Source organism: Triturus cristatus, chromosome 11 (assembly GCF_964204655.1).
Source record: "Triturus cristatus chromosome 11, aTriCri1.1, whole genome shotgun sequence".
NCBI lineage: Eukaryota > Metazoa > Chordata > Amphibia > Caudata > Salamandridae > Triturus > Triturus cristatus.
In genome coordinates this window covers 636,870,121-636,887,241 of record NC_140594.1, presented here as the reverse complement: position 1 = coordinate 636,887,241, position 17,121 = coordinate 636,870,121, and the positions used below count along the sequence as shown (strand labels likewise).

At 44.4% G+C, this 17,121-nt stretch overlaps 1 protein-coding gene across 4 annotated transcripts in view; it reads right to left on the bottom strand.

The window, feature by feature from the left end:
• LOC146785218 (uncharacterized) overlaps positions 1-17,121 on the bottom strand; it is a 1,495,909-nt gene that overhangs the window by 653,310 nt on the left and 825,478 nt on the right. For all 4 annotated transcript variants that reach the window (XM_085634134.1, XM_085634135.1, XM_085634133.1 and 1 more), the window contains exon 11: positions 2,506-2,643. In XM_085634134.1, the coding sequence (XP_085490260.1) occupies positions 2,506-2,643 (138 nt within the window). The remainder of the gene's footprint in view (positions 1-2,505; positions 2,644-17,121) is intronic.

Below are 17,121 nucleotides of genomic sequence, written 5' to 3'. Positions count from 1 at the left end.
CCCTCTCACACAAAACCAAGCACTCTGCCTTCAGGATTGTCAAGGCCTGCCATAGGAGTGACTTACAGGTTTATATGTGTCTGTATATATAGTGGATATAGGTAGCCTATACCACTGTAAGGGGTGTAAGCACCACCTTACACAAGTTGCAGTAGCAGACCTGTGGTGTCATTTTGGAGTGCTTCCCAGGTGTGGCATAATACATGCTTCAGCCCCTGGTAGGCCTCTGAGGTACCTATGCCCTAGGTACATAGTATACCATATACTAGGGGCTTATAAGGCACTCCAGAATCCAATTAGAAATGTACCTAATGTACATGGAAACCATTTTAGAGAGGAAGTGGCTGGGGTCCTGATTAGCAGTGCCACAGCCAGACTAAGGTCGAAAAACAGTGAAACACCAGCAAAAAGTGGGGGTACCCATGTGAAGCCGATCCTACTCTCCTACACTAAATTCACATTTCTACCATGTTCCCTGAGTCAGTTAGGATTATAAGATGTAACAATCAAACTGCCCATTCTAGCCTATGGGGAACAGGTAGCCTTGCAATAGTGAAAAACAAAAATGTCTGTAATTCACTATTAGGACATGCCACACACACCAGGGCATGTTCTACCATATACTTACAATGCACACTGCCTTTGGGCCTAACATAGGGGTATCTGATATGAAGATATGGGAAGGTTTAGGGACTGGCAAGTGGGTGCACTTGGTCAGTCAGCGTGGCAGTACCAGACTGCACATAGGCTCTGCAATGGCAGACCTGAGACACACTTTACAAGCTGCTTCTGTGGGTGGCACAAACAGTGCTGCAAGCCCACCAGCAGCATTTGATTTACCAGCCCTGGGCACACATGGTGCACTGTACTAGGGTCAGACAAGTAAATCAAATAACCCAATCATGGAGTCACTAATCATTACATCAATTTAACATAGGGAGCACTTGCACTGTGTCACTGAATACCAGTGGCACAGTGCCCAAAGCATCTAAACCAGAAAAACATATAAAAAACAGACAAGGCAATCAGAAAAAATGGAAGGGAGACTCACGCCAATGGTACCAGGTCTAACACCTCCCTTTGACTAATACGGGTCGAAACGTCATCAATTAATTCCCTGGCTGGGAGAGACTTTCATTAATGTTTTTTATGTACAAAAATCCTTCATTCCTTCCTGAACCTTGAAATTAAAAAGAAACCTTAGAATCTGCACATACTGTATGGTTCTTTCCACTGTTCCTTGATTTTACTGTGATCACCATTTTTGAGGCATTTGCACAAATCATTGAGCACTGTATGTTCACTTGACACTGTGCACCCACTTCATGATTTTAATGTATGTGTGTTGCTTAGAATATATTTAGATTTATTAATATTGATATGAAGATGATTGTCAGTCAGTCAGTCACAACTTTATTTTGGTTCAATGAACCATAAAAGTGCACAGTATGGAAATTAAAAACAAGATAAATACAGATAACAGTGCAAATGTATAAGATAAATTACAATCATAATACATCAATTTATAATAAAGTGCCACAAAGTTGAGACAAAACCAGAGGAACATAAAACCTCCAAATGGTCTATAAATAAGGGCTCATAAGGGGTCTGCTATGTCACCTGGGATGTCTAAACAGCTAACTAATTTGGGGTGGCTGAAAAAGTACTTGATAGGATAAATAAAGCTAAAAAGGGCAATGCATTACCAAAACGAGGATACATATAAGAAGGCCTGAGAGCAATAAAAGACAAGTAAAATGCATATATAAAAAAAAAAAAATTAAAACTCAGATTAATTAACAGGCTGTGTTTTTTTAGACCTGTAAACTCACTGAATATAACTACCAATAGCCCAGCAAGCGTTTACAGAAGGCATGGTCTGCAAATAAAACATAGCTGTCTTATAATAGGAAATGTTCTCCTTAAAAACCAGAATCAAAAACTTTTTCCTAAAAAGGCAGTTGAGTTTTCAGAACAACATTAAGTGCAAAGTTGATTGCATGGAAAAAATGTCAAAAAGGACACAAATCAAGAGCCGTGGGGTACCTAACAGGGTGAGAGAAAGCAATCAGATAATGCAGAGTGCTGAACCTCAACCGAGTTAATAGGGTTCGCAGAGAACTGTTACGGACCCATACGAGGTACGGTGCTATTGCTGGGAAATTATTTATTTGGTATTTTCTTCTCTCTTTTTGTGACCTAAGGTGCTGTATGACACACTCTAGGTATTGTAAACATCATCAAGTGCAAACACAATTGATAGCTGATTGGAAACTGTTGTATGTGGCTGTTCGATACCCCTGTCCTCTTGGGTCTAAGCGTGGCGTTGCTATTCTGACACTCTCCTCTTGGCTGTTTCTGTGTTACATTCTCCGTGCTATGTGTCTCCAGCCCTGTGAGGCTTCCCCCATATTTCAGTCTTTTCTAGTTCCATATCTGAGGAAACAATAAGACAGGGAGACAAAACCGCCATCTTAACCACAATGAATAACATCAGATTCTTACCACACTCCAGCACTCTTCTCCGCTCCTCACTGAGGACACAGGCAACGGCAGAATCACAATGTTACACCCCATGTCAAGGCCATCTTTTCTTTTACATTGAGCGCACTCCGTGAGGCTGACCATTGTTGACGCGTATAGCTGGTTAGGGGATACAAAAATTTAACAGGTAGAACTTTTTCTTGACTTAGTACATTTCACATACACCATCAACTGCATTCTCTCCACCTCCCTTCCCGCTCACCTGCATATATCTGAAAGATGCTGGTACAATTTACCTCAGCTAGAAACCCATTTACCTTCTTTTCTAATGATGTTCCTAACTAATTACTCAAACTACCTCTCTCCTTATATTGAACATTATCCATGTTTGCTTGTTTGCATTGAGTGATAGCAGTTAACAAAACATAGCGATGCCTACACTGCCTACATATTTGCCCTGTCCTGCCAGGGATATTCCAGAGGTTACTTTGGCTCAACTGAACCGAAATCGTATTAAGACACTGCATACCAAATAAAGGTTTATGTTTGCAGTCCAACAGTCACAGGGATAGAAAAGTCTTTTCATCTTACAATGGGATTTGCAATATGGTGTAAGCGTCCTTCCGTCACTTCAAACACACGTCTGTATTCTCAAAATATTTTAATCTGATTGAGTAAAATAGTCCTGCCTCCATGATAAAAGTGATTTCCAACTAATTTTGGGTGAGAGTTCTCGAATTGGGCTGTTGTACTGTTGAAAAGTGGATTACTTGTGGTAAATATAAAAATCTACCACTGGCAATAATGCCACTAACACAATATAGGGCTCAGAATCGGTCTCAGAAAATTATTCCCATGGTAGCTTGGCTGTGAGCAGGCAGGCTTAACTTTATAGACTGGTATGTGAAGCAATTAAAAACACCAATTTAGTAAATATTTAAGACAAAGCACACAATAAAAATCTAACACCAATTTATAAAAATATGAATGATTGTTTTCTTTAAAATGACACCAAAACGAAAAACATCCTATGTAGGGAACCAGAGATTTGATTTTTTAGCCCGTTCGCTGCATTCGTCGGCCAACGGCCGTCGCGAGCACTACCTCCATAGTGCTGCGCATGTCCGTTGGCCGACGCGGCCCCGCCCGTGCACAGAAACGCCTGCACCGTGGCGGATTTTACGCCGCAGTAAAAGGGTTAAAGATTTAGCACTATATAGCACATAGAAAGCTAGAACGCCAATTGGGACATCTGGTTGTGTTAGACCGGGACTAAGTCAAAGTTTCAGGCCGACCGCAATGGAGCCCTGTACGGCTACCCCTGATGGTAGGTCTCAGTCAAAGTTTTTACCTTCTGAGTTAGAAACTTTTCAGGAGATTTTCTTCCCGGGGGTCTCTCGAAGCTCTCAGTCAGTCCAGATTCGGTGAGGGTTCGCTGGCTTGCCCTAAGACGAGCCCCCTGTCAAACTTATGGAAGTCAGACCTATGGAGCTTTCCAGGGGGACGAACCAGGGATCCAGGCCGGCTCGCGGTTGAAGGTGGGCGGCTTGGCACTTGCAGTTGGTCCCAGTCACCTTTCCTATGTTCGGACGTAGAAACTTTTATGGAGCTTTTTTCTCCCGGGGTCCCTCGATGCTCTTCACCAGGCTAGATTAGGTGAGGGTTCACCGGCTTGGACTTCGACCAGCTCCCGGATAAACTCTGGAAGTCGGACCTCCAGAGCTTTTCAGCGGGACGAACATTAAGGGCAGGCCGGCTCGAAGTTGAAGGTCACTGGCTTGGCTGGCCAGGTCAAGTCGGTCCACTTATGGATCTTTTTTTTAAAGTTGCTCCAAATTTCTGGAACTTCTTACTGAAGTTCCTTTGAGGGTCCCAAAGTGTCCAAAACTTACTCCAAGGGTATAGAAGCTCCAAGATGGTCCTTGAATGTTTGGGACTTTAATTCCGGGAATCCACTTGGACAAAACCCTTACAAATCCATTGGTTGTACTACTAGGAATTCTTTGGTGGTGATGATCCAAGTGAGCTCTGTTAACCTGTAGCTTGCAGGGAGTCCACTCTTTTGTCTTTTTAAAGCAGGTTTGATCCAGAGGGCTGTAGATGCAGATTGTGAAGCATGCACAGGCAGTCAGAAAGCAGGGTCTGGTTGGTGCAAATCAAACTTCTCAGCATGGACCCTTCTTCTTCCTTTAGTTTCAAGCAACATATCTGAGAGGCTCTGCCCCACTCAGATACTTATTAAGTGTTCTCTAGGATCACACAGGACACTCCTGTCCAATGAGGTGCAGGGCAACACCCCAAAGCATGATCATTTCCTCCAAAGTGTGGCACAATGGTCTCCCAGAAAGCACTATTTCTACTATGGCTGAAGTCTCAGCAGAGAGGCAAGAGCTGGCTTAACCAACCTCCAGGCTGGCTCATTTTGGGAAACAACCTTTACAACACCGTCATTACATCGCACTACCTTTACAACACAGTCATTACAACGCAACATCCTTTACATCGCATGCCATTACAACGCAGCCATTACATCGCATGTCACTACAACGCATGTCATTACAACGCATGTCACTACAACGCATACCATCACAATTAAGCCTGGGCGAAGCACTACGCTACGCTCGCGTAGTTTGCGAAGTTCGCGCTACTTCGCACTACGCGAACTGCACGTAGCACAGTGCGAACACGCGTAGCGTAGTGTTGCGTAGTGCTGCGGTCATTTTTTGCTTGCTCGCGGTCCTCAACGTCAAGTTGGCGACCGCGAGCAAGCAAAATGACATCCCGGCGAGACTTTTTCCTTGTTCGCGATCAGCAACTTCAAGTTGGCGATCGCGAGCATGGAAAATAAACCTCCCGGCGAGATTCCCAACGCGAGGAGGTCAGGTTTCTCATTGCGAGTGGTCGCGTATGCTTGCGACCGCTCGCGATGAGAAACTACCAGTTCGCGTTGAGAAAGCTGAAGCTCGAGTAAAAATCTACTCGAGCAGCAGAAAACTACAGCTCGCACTGTGCAAGATGCCATTTTCAATGATTGCACAGTGCCGGTTGCTTGTCCGCACTGTGCAATCATTGAAAACGACATCTGGCACAGTGCGAACAAGGTACTACGCAGTTCGCGAAGTGCTACGCGTAGCTCGCGTAGTGCGAACTTCACTTTGCGTAGCTTCGCGAAGAGCTACTTCGCGAACTACGCCCAGGCCTATACATACCATTACAACGCGTAGTTTTTACCCTTACACTATCCAACACTTACCCTACTGTTGCACTCACTGGAGTGGGAATAGTAATTTTTACTCCTACACTATCCAACACTTACCCAACTGTTACACTCACTGGAGTGGGAATAGTAATTTTTACCCCTACACTATCCAACACTTACCCTACTGTTGCACTCACTGGAGTGGGAATAGCACTTTTTACCCCTACACTATCCATCACTTACCTTAAATGCAATGTAATGGTATGCGTTGTAATTGTATGCGTTGTAATGGTATAATGCAATGTAATGGAATGCGTTGTACATGTAGTTTCTAAAAATGCATTGTGATGGCATGCAAGGTAAAATCATGTGTTGTAATGGATGTTGCGATGTAAAAACTGCATTGCAAAGGCATGTGTTGTGAATGTTTGCGCTGTAACATCATACATTTGCTCATTTACATAGACTCCTTCCCCCTGGCATCTGCACATTCCTTCCATAAGCCTGCCATCTGGCTGGGTTCAAAGAGTAGGGTTGTAAATTAAACTGGCTAATTCTGCCTGTCTCCTCCTTCTTTTGAAGAACATGGTTTACGAACCCTGCTCTGGCATTCCTATGCAGCAGAACCCTCTCCACCCAGGATGTCTCTTTCACCCCAGGGGCTACTAATCACCTCATCAAAGCAGCCTGGCTAATCCACTTAGCTTTGACCAATCAGGGCAGACCACTGGAATGCTGAATTGTGGCTTACAGACAAGAAAGTCTTATAGCTTATTGTCTGTACATTTTAGGATAAATTCAACAATAGCATATTGTTGGATTTATCAATACCATTCTAATAAATCCTTGAATTATATTTTTCGGTGCTTTCTGATGGGAACTTCTTGTGGCTGGGGATCTGCAATGGGCAGAATTAACTGGGCAATTGTCTCCAACACCAGAGGTTATAAAACATCTCTTGAAGGACCCTGCCTATATCTACAGGACCCCCCTCCCCACTTCTGGAACACCTAGGGGAGACTTTAGGGGTTTTGAATATGTACAAAATATTGCAGATCCTCACCCCATAGTGTTCCTAGCACAAAAGGCGATTTTGGGAAGCACTTTACTACAATGTGGCAAGTGAAATGTGCAATTTCACTAAACCCTGGGCATATAAAACCTATTTTATAAGGGCCTTCCTCATAAGTACGCGATACCCCACCACTGGGACACCTAGAGACCCTAGGGGTACCTAATATGCAGCGATATTGTTGTTAATTCATTTTTAAGTGTCCCAGACCCTAAAATCGAGTTTGGGTACAATTTTAAAAGCAGTCCTGCAACACAGGGCTGCTTTTAAACTCTTGTGCCTTAGCAGTACACACATGCAAGTGCAGAAAGGGCTGCTAGCCTCTAAACTGCCATGCCCTATTATATACTAGGGACTTATAGGTAGTTTTAATCCACCTGCCCTATTATGTACTAGGGGCTTATAGGGGAGGTCATGCCAATCAAAGGGGTACCCCTACCCATAGTGTACCCTAGAGAATGTAGGCGTTTCACTGTATTCTAAGTGTTTTTTTCAGGATAGCACTGGCCCTGGGCCTAGTTAGACAGAGCCCAGGGAGTGTCACTTACCACCAGTACCAGTCAGCAACAAATGGGGGTGCCACGGGCACAGAATGACTTTGGAGCATATACATTTCGGAAAACATCTGTATAAAGGTTTTGTATCTGTGCTCCACATTTTCCTGTACATTACGAATCTGTCCTAAACTGCATTAGCTAAGGACTGGTGTCTTGTCATGACAGCTAATGCAATGGGGACCAGGGCTAATATTAGTATCTGTTATGGAGATTTAGCAAACTCTGTTTTGTTTAAGTAGCCAGCCACGTGTTAATTTGCATTTGTACAATCCAAGAAAGATCTACTGGGCTCAACTGAGTCCAGAAAATTCACTTCAGAGACCACCTGGGTAGCGTGAAGGTTATCTTCAATATATTGAATATACCATTCTAAAATATGGTGTGTGATTGTGAATCGAGACACCAAAAGAGAGTTTGCGTATAGTACACATTCCTATCCAAAAGAGCACAAGAAAGGTTGAGTAATTACAAACTCACAACACACCTGCAAATACACCCTTCATAATACAATATCAGACAGAGCACCTTGCTATCCATCATCAAAAACTTTACTCGATTTTACAAATAAAACCATAAAAGTCATACAAACATCAATAAAACTTCACCAGATTACAAATTCCGCAGTTCTCCCCACCATAATCACTATTAGCGTCAGAGCAGTGGGTCCTTACACCAAGAAAGCGCTAGCCCGCAGGGATATATTGGTACTGTAGAGGCCAGACATTTCTCAGGCGCCTGCCGTTGTCCAGTGTGATGCACAACCGTCGCGCTGGGCCCCAATCCCTGGGTGCTACCAGGATTCCACGAGTCAGTGTACTTGATGTGCACACCTTATTAAGCCCTAGCAATCAGGCACATAAGGGTACAAATCCGCAGTTCAAGGCGGGCTGAACAGGCCAAAGTGGTCACGGTCCTAGCTCACACTGCACACTTTATTGTGCGGTCGATTCTTGCCCGCCCGCTGTCGCCGGTCCACGAGCTGGTGCGATTCCACCGGCATAGCCACCCACGGGCCTCCTCTACAATTGGGGGCAATGTTTTCGGGGAGCAGGGGGCACCCAGGGGTCAGCAAAGTGCCCTCACTTACTGCACAGGTGTATATCACTTAGAGGGCTCCACACCGCTGACTGTATCTGACTCCCCCCGCAACTGGGTTGGGGCACTTTCCGTCTTTCGTGTCCCAGTGTACCTCCTCTCGTTGAGAAACACTGAAACGCCTTAATTAATCCGTGCCGCAGCATGGAGACGCACACTCACGGCCCTCTCGCTCGGTGTTAGGGCGTGATTCTCGGCTGTGCACATCCTGCTTTCCCACGACCTTACCATTTGAGTGTTCTGGGAGTGTTCCTCATTATGTGGCATCTGCAGCTTTTAAAGACTTCCCATGTTGTGTAAGGATTATGTTACTTCCCCAGTAAGCATCTGTTCTTGGCATGTAGAGCTGTAGATTCACATGCTTTGCATACTCCTGCCATCTAGTGTTGGGTCCGGATGTTTGCAAGTTGTTTTTCTTTGAAGAATTCTTTCCAGTCACGAGGTAAGGTGGCTCCTCCTTTCGGTGATAGTACACATGGGCATCGTCTCCACAGATTGTTTTACCGCAAGAGGGTGAGAATGGAATAAAGTGAGTGTATTAAAGAGATGTCCATGCATATATAATGTAAATAAGGAGAACAACTACAGGTGACCGGGGAGGTGGGAGGGTGCATGTGAATCTACAGCTCTTCATTCCAAGCACAGATGCTTACTGAATAAATAACAATCGGTTTGAGGCATGTGTGCTGTAGATACACATGCTCTGCATAGACTACATAGCTGTATTCTCTCAAAGCAGTGGCTAACCAGTAGGTGTTGCAGTTGTCTGAATAAGTGTCTTTAGCACAGCTTGCCCTACATTGGCTTGTTGGCGTGCTAATACATCCAGACAATAGTGTTTGGTAAATGTGTGTGGTTTAGACCATATTACTGCCTTACATATGTCAGCTATAAGAATGTTACCAAAAAAGGCCACAGATGCCCCTATTTTGCGACTGGGATGCGCTTTGGGGGTATAGATAAAGTTATTTCGGCTTTTGTATAGCAAGTTTGAATGCATTTAACAATCCATCTTGAAATGCCAGATTTAGAGATAGGATTGCCCTTGTGAGGTAGTGCAAATGCGACAAACAGTTGCTTTGTTTTACGAAAATCTTTTGTCCTTTCGATATAATACAATAACGCTCTCAAGTGTGTGAAGAGCTTGTTCTGCTACAGAATCAGGTTGAGGGAAGAACAGAGGTAACTCTATCGATTGTTTAAGATGAAAAGCAGAAACAACTTAAGGGATGAATTTTGGGATGGTGAGAAGAACTACCCTTTCTTTATGAAGCTGAAAGAAGGGTTCTTCTAAGGGTAATGCCTGAAGCTCACCAACTCTTCTTGATGAAGTGATTGCTATGAGGAAGGCCACCTTCCATGAAAGGAACCGTAAAGGACAATTGTGTAATGGTTCAAAAGTTGGACCCATGAGTCTTGAAAGTACAATGTTGAGATTCCATACTGGTGCCAGAGGTATTCTGGGTGGTATTACTATTTTTAAGCCTTCCATAAGGGCTTTATTCACAGGGACTTTGAACAAAGATAAATGCTGTCTGTTTTGCAGATTTGCAGCCACTGCTGAAAGATGCAATGGAATAGCTGTGTAAGCTAAATTAGATTGCTGTAAGTGCAGAAGGTAACAAACAATGTTTTGAACAGAAGCTTCCAGAGGATTAATCTTGTTGTTATTACAATAAATAAAATATTGTTTCTATGTTGCTGCATAACAAGCTCTGCTTCTTTTATTTATTTAGAAGGTTTTATATAGCGCGAAGAAGACCCTTGCAGGTATCAGAGCGCTTTACAACACATATAGGAAATAGAGGAAATAGATATATACATACAAGATTCTATTAGAAATATTAGTCCGGCAGGGTGACTATTACAGCATAACAAATATTTACAAGACTACATCCAATAGTTCAAGTGAATTTGGCCAAGAGTATCGATTTCACTTCTTTCTTGAAGAGTGCTGTGTTAGGGTTCTGTCTTGTTTTTGGGGGCAAAGCATTCCAAATCCTAGGGGCCATTCCTGAGAAGGTGAGGTTATAAGTTTTCTTATTGGAAAATCGTTGTGGTTTCAGTAGCAGGTTATAAGAACTCCTGGTGGTTCTGTTACCACCCGATAGTACTAATTTCTCCGCAAGGTATCGTGGGGTTTAGTGATGCAGTGCCTTGTGTGTCATACAGGCGATTGTCAAATCAATTCTGGCAGCAAAGGGTAGCCAGTTAAGGGCACGCAGGTCCAGTTTCTTTTGGAGCCTGTGATTAATCTTGCGGCTGCGTTGATTGTTGCTCTTAGAGAGGCTGTCGTTGATCTGGGAAGGCCACAGAGAGCGGCACTCCCATATTCTACTCTGGGGATTACTAGAGTTTGGACTGCCTGTTTAAAGTCATTTGCGGGTATGAAGCACTTTGGTGGCAAATTTAAGTATCCAAACTCTATGACTTCGGGAGCCAAATCACTAAGTTGAGCTCCTTGGGGTCTGGGTGTTCGATTTCTCCATTTTTCTGAGTGAGAAGGCCGGAATTGAGGTGTAGCTTTTGATGTTGAACTACTGAGAGTTCTAGAAGTATGCTGTACCATGGTTGACAGGCCCATGTAGGAGCTTCAAAATGAGTGTGAGCAAGGTTTGCCTGAGCTTTCGAACCAGAAATGGAAGGAGTGGGAGAGAGGCGAAAAAGCATAGGCAAATATCTTTGACCAACTAATCCATAGGCATTGCCTTTGGAGCAAGGTTGCGGGAACCTGGAGGTGAAGTTTGGGCATTTCGCGTTGTCCACTGTGGCGAACAGATCTATGTGTGGGAATCCCCATTTTTTAAAGTATGAAGGAGAACTTTGGGATGAAGTTCTAACTTGTGTATTTGCTGTCTCCTTCTGCTAAGGAGATTGGCAATTTGATTGTTGACACCTGGAAGGTGTTTGCCAGAAGATGACTTTTGTGATGAATTTCCCAGCTCCAGATGTTCTGAGAGAGGCGTGACAGCTGGAGAGAGTGCCCCCCTTGTTTTTGTATATAGTACTTGGCTGTCATGTCAACTTTGCCTATGAGGTGAGACTGAAAAGCTTTGAGTGCTAGAAATACTGCTTGAAGCTCTAGATAGTTGATGTGGATACATTTGTACTTGCTTGCCCAGAGACCTTAAATTGTGCAATTGTGGAGATGGGCACCCCAACCTTTGAGAGATGTGTCTGCTGTTAGTATGATCTGTGAAACAGGGTTGATGAAAGGCCGCCCTTTTGATACGTTTGAGGGTTTCACCACTGCTGAGAGCGATGTGTGCGGCTGTCTACCAACACTAGATCTGTTAATTGACCCTATGACTGACGTGCTAAGCATTCTCGTAGAGGGCGCATGTGTAGTCTTGTATGAGACACTATTGCAATGCATGAGGACATCATTCCTAGCAGTTGCATAAAGGTTTTAGCTGTCAAGGTTTGATTGGCTTGAAACTGTAATAAAAGAGTCTGAATATTGCGAATACTGGCTGTACTGGGACAGGCTAGAGATGTGTGTGTGTTGAGAGTTGCTTCCAGATAAGATTCTATTTGTAAAGGCTGTAGATGAGATATTTGCGTGTTGAGGGCTGTACTGGGACAGGCTAGAGATGTGTGAGTGTTGAGAGATGCTTCCAGATAAGATTGTATTTGTAAAGGCTGTATATGAGACATTTGCTTGTTGAGGGTGAAGCCCAATTGGTGCAGTAGGTTTAGAGTGGTCTGAGTGTGTTGTTAACACTTTTGATGTGTGCTGGCTTTGATAAACCAGTCATCTAAGTGCGGAAAGACGAGAATTTGTTGTCTTCTGAGATAAACTGCTACTACGGCTAGTCATTTAGTCAAGACTCTGGGAGCAGTGATTACTCTGAATAGGAGTGCTTTGAACTGATAGTGTTTGCCTGCTGTCAGAAATCCGAGATATTTCCGATGAGCTAGATGGATTGGAATGTGGAAGTATGCATCTTTAAAGTCTAGTGTGGACATAAAATCGCCTTGCTGCAGAAGTGGAAGCACCTGTTGAAGTGTTACCATATGGAAATGTTCTAACAATATGTACTGGTTTAACTGTCTGAGATCCCAAATTTGTCTCAAGGAGCTGTCCTTTTTGGGAATTAGAAAGAAGAGAGTAACCTCCAGAACCTTGGTACTGTAATGGAGCTGGTTCTATGGCTCCCTTTTCCAAGAGAGATTGCACCTCTTGTTTGAGTAACTGTAAGTGGTCAAACGAAAGTTTGTGAATGCGAGGTGGAATATTTGATGGATTGGTGGTAAGCTCCAGGCAATAACTGTGTCGGATAAGATCTATCAATTACTTCTCAAGTGTTATTGATTGCCAAATGGGGGGAAATTGTTGAAGTCTTTCCCCGACAGGTCTCAAATAATCGGGAGGAGATGTGGGCAAGTCACTGTTTGTTAGGAGAAGGGGAGTTACGCGCTGAGGCACCTCTACCCCTACCTTTGGAATTTTTCCCACTGTACTCTCCTCTATAAAAACCTCTCAACGGAGAGGATTGGTTGTTTCCTTTATAAGAGGAAGCATTTGGGTCTGAGGTTGTGGTCTTGGACCCTCCTCTGTAAAAGGAGCGGCAAAAGGAACCTCTATTTGATGGGGATTGGAGCGTTCCCATGAACTTTGACACTTCTGTGTCCTTTTTTATTTTTTCAAAAACCTGATCGACTTCAGGACCAAACAAGTGTTGCTTATAAAAAGGGGTGTTTGAAATGGACTGCTGAACCTCAGGTTAAAACCCTGAAATCCTAAGCCATGCATGCCAACCATCTAGATCACATCTGAGAGAAGAGTTAGAAATGAGTTTGCCCTCCTGAACTAACTCTTGTGCTTTGCTTTTATGTTTGTCTGGGAGATTTTGGAGCAATTGCTCCATCTCATCCCAGTGTGCCCTGTGGTTCTTAGCTAGTAGGTCCTGTGTGTTTGCAATAAGCCAGTGGTTAGCGGCTTGAGCAGCCACTTGCTAACCTGAGGCATCTATAGGTTTAGATTCTTTGTCTGGGGGAGGTGCATCACCAAAGGTTTGAGAATTAGCTCTTTTGTGAGCATTGGACACTACTAGGGAGTTGAGAGGTAATTGCTCTTTGATAAACACAGGATCAGATGGAGAAGGTTTATACTTTTTATCGACTCTGGGAGTTAAAATACGTGCTCGCACAGGGTCTTTGAAGATGTCACCTGCATGACTAATCATGCCCTTTAGCATAGGGAGTTTTTTACTTGACCTGTGTGTGGAGCCAAGTGTCTCAAATACTTGTGTGGAGCCAAGTGTCTCAAATAAAAAGCCTTCTTCTAAGGACATTTTATTAAGGACACCCCATGATACTCTGCTGCTCCAGCAATAGGTTCTTGATAAGTCACATTATTATCTGGTGGTGATGGCTTTGCGGGGTAAAGGTCAGTATCCCCTGGAGGGTCAATGGTGAAATCATTCCTTGGTTCTACAGGTAAATGAGTGCCTTCTTCATCAATATCATCCCCTTCAGGCTGTGTATGTGGAGATGCCTGAGGAGTTACGTGTAAGGGTTCTTGAATTGGTTAATGTGGAGAAGATGGTGGCGATGGAGGGGATTGCGGGGCAGGATAAGCATGGCTGGTAGCCTTGTCTTTTTTCTTCTTTAGAGCAACTTTATCTGCAGGGTCCTCTGAAGGAAGTCTGTGTTTGACTGGTGTTTTGGCAGAAATATGTCCTGAATCAGGATGCATATAAATCTTTTTCCGTTTAGGATCCAATTTAGCCTTTAGAACATCTAAAATTGGTTCAGGAGGCTTGAAGAGGCTTTCCTTTGATTTTGGCACCAAAATAGATTTGCTTTTGGGAGCGGAAGGTTTCGGCTCTGAAGCATGTTTTTGTTTTCCGAGTGTAGGGTTTCGGCTCCGAACCAGATTTGTCCTTGAAACTGGAGGGTTTTGGCTCTGAACTTGATTTTTGCCGACTCGATCCTGAGCCGGAAGGCTTGACGATTTGTTTTGGTGACGAACCAGAACACGGGGCATCGGAAACATTGTCTTGGTGCCGACCTTGGCCGGAAGGCAGAGGTGGTGCCGTAGCCTTATGTTTTTGGGAAAAGGTTTTAGGGGACAAGAGGTCTTCAGTACTCATGGCACCCTGTCCCGAAGGCACGTCTTCAGACTCCAAATCGATCTCAAGTTCAGAATCAGACTCTGGGGCTGAGAAGGCCTCTTCTTCTGCCGCCGACACCTCGACCTCTTTATGCTCGGATTCTTCGCCGAAGATATCCGGAGTGTGTTGAATGCTTTGACGTTGCATTTCTCATCGTCGAGCTGAACAATCAAATAGAGTTTTCATTGACCAAAACGACTTACAGGCATTGCAGTTTTCTTCCTTGTGCTCTGGTGAGAAGCACAAGCTACAAACTTGATGTAGGTCTTTGTGAGGCTACTTGTCGCGGCACCAACAACAGAATTGGAATGGAGTTTGTTCCATCGACGGAAGGGTGGACCGACGTGGCTTGGCCCGAGGGTCGCCTCGATGTTTCTGACCGAAGATAGAGTGTTTCCCGATCGATTCGATAACCGGAGAACAGGGAAATGCGTACGGGAACAGTACCGTCAAGGGCAGAGTGGAATGGAGGGGAACCCGAAGAACGGTTTTGAACCGGAGTGTAGCAATACACGTCCGAAACCGATGGAGGAAAAAACAATCTAACAATATAGTCGATGCCCATGCGCACTATCACCGAAAGTAGGAGTCACCATACCGCGTGACTGGAAAGACTTTTTCGAAGTAAACAACTTGCAAACATCTGGACCTAACACTAGATGGCAAGAGTATGCAAAGCAAGTGTATCTACAGCACACATGCCTCAAACACCTTTTCCTTCTCGCTAAAGTGGAAAATATACCACATAGAAATGTCCATCAGAGACATATTGCCTTCTTTTTGAGGACTTATGTTACTGTCTTGAGATTCTCCATCATCCAGGGGCTCCTCCAAGTCCGCATTCCATGCTGCAAACGCCCTTGGAGGGGATTTGTCTGCATCAACCCTTATGGCATTGTACACCAGGGAAATAAGACGTCTCCCAGCTACGCATGTGAGCAACACATCAAGCGTCTGGGATGGCTTTGGGACCAAGGGGTAAGTGGGCCATACCTCCTTCAATAGGTTGGTCAGGCCGGCGTATTACAGATATTGTCCCCTTCCCAACCCAAAGTCCCTGCACGCCTGTTCATAGGTGATGAACCTCTAGGTCTGCCAACACGCTGCACCGCCCTCCTGCCAAGCCCGGTAGGACATATAGGCCATCATTTTCTGAATCGGGAAGAGATCACAGGCCAATAATTCCCAGTGAAATGGGGTGCGCCTCAAGATCCGCTCTACGAAGCTCTGCCAGGTGCATGCAGTCTGCCCCACAACATATGGCACAGTGTCCAAAACTCCTGCCCCCTCCATCAGCAATGATGGCAGACTGGCAGACGGGACCAGACCATGGAGCAACCCCTTCTCCCAGTTGTCCCCTTCATCCAGCCAGCTAGAGTCATGCTGTCACTGTGCTGCGTAGAGACAAAGGTCCAGCCGTGGTACACCGAGCCCACCCTCCTCATATCGGCGGTTCAATGTAGCAAGCGCCACTCTGCTATGACGACCAGCCCATTAAAGATCAATTAATATAGAGTCCAATAACCTGAATATCTACCTGGAAATGGGACACAACGCGTTAAGCAGCATGAATAGGCAGCCACTGTCAGCCTACCCTTTAAGGAGAGAGGGAGGGTATTCCAGAAACCCACTTAATGCTTCAAAGCATCTATCATCATGTAAACATTATATTGCAGTATTTGTGCATCCTCTGTTGCCACCTGTACACGCAGGTATCTGAAACGCTACATCTCCCTTCGTAGTCCCAGCGGTGGAAGCTGGTCCTGATGGAGACTGGCCAGCCGAACCAGGGGGAAAATCTGTGATTTGTGCTTGTTGAGCCAATAACGCTGAATGTCCCCAATACTTGAAGGAGCTCAGGAAAGGCCTCTCAGGTGAGGAAACATAAAACAGAGCAACATCTTCATTTCTGTATATGATATGTGGGGTTCTGCCCGTGGACCGTGTGAGCCATGTGTGGGGCCAGTCTGACAGCCAACACCTTACACAGAATTTTTATGTCAGAGTTATTTATTGTAAGGGGTTGATACGTCGCTGGATCCCGATCATTTCCCCCAGGCTTTAAAAGCATGACTCCCACAGAGGTCAGTGCCTCATGCCCTGGTGTTGCGATGGTGAGTCTCCTCAGGACATGATGCACTTTTTAATGTTTTGTACTTTTTATGCTGTACCTAGAAAGTTATTTATTATCCCCATTTTAAAAAAATTGGGTTTTAGGAGGATGAGATCAGCTTTTACCTTTTTACAAATTCTATCCAGCGATACTGTCTTGTTCTCTCTTAGTTTTTTACGGGAAGCCATTAGACTAAGGAAAACCTGCAACTAACATCTGTATTACACATCAAGTATTTTATATTGTGTTTTGATTATTCGGATTTTAGCATAATTGTGATTTTATAACTTGTATGGTACCTTGTAGATTGTTTTGACTTTTATGGTTTTACACTTAAAGCCGAATAAAGCGTCTTGATGATGATGATGATGGCTGCATCAGTTGGCTCGAGTATACCTGCAAGAAAGCAAGAGAGAAACTATTGGCCCCTGGGGCCCAAGTCCCAGGCATGGCACACAATGCCTCTTGGATTTCTACAACTG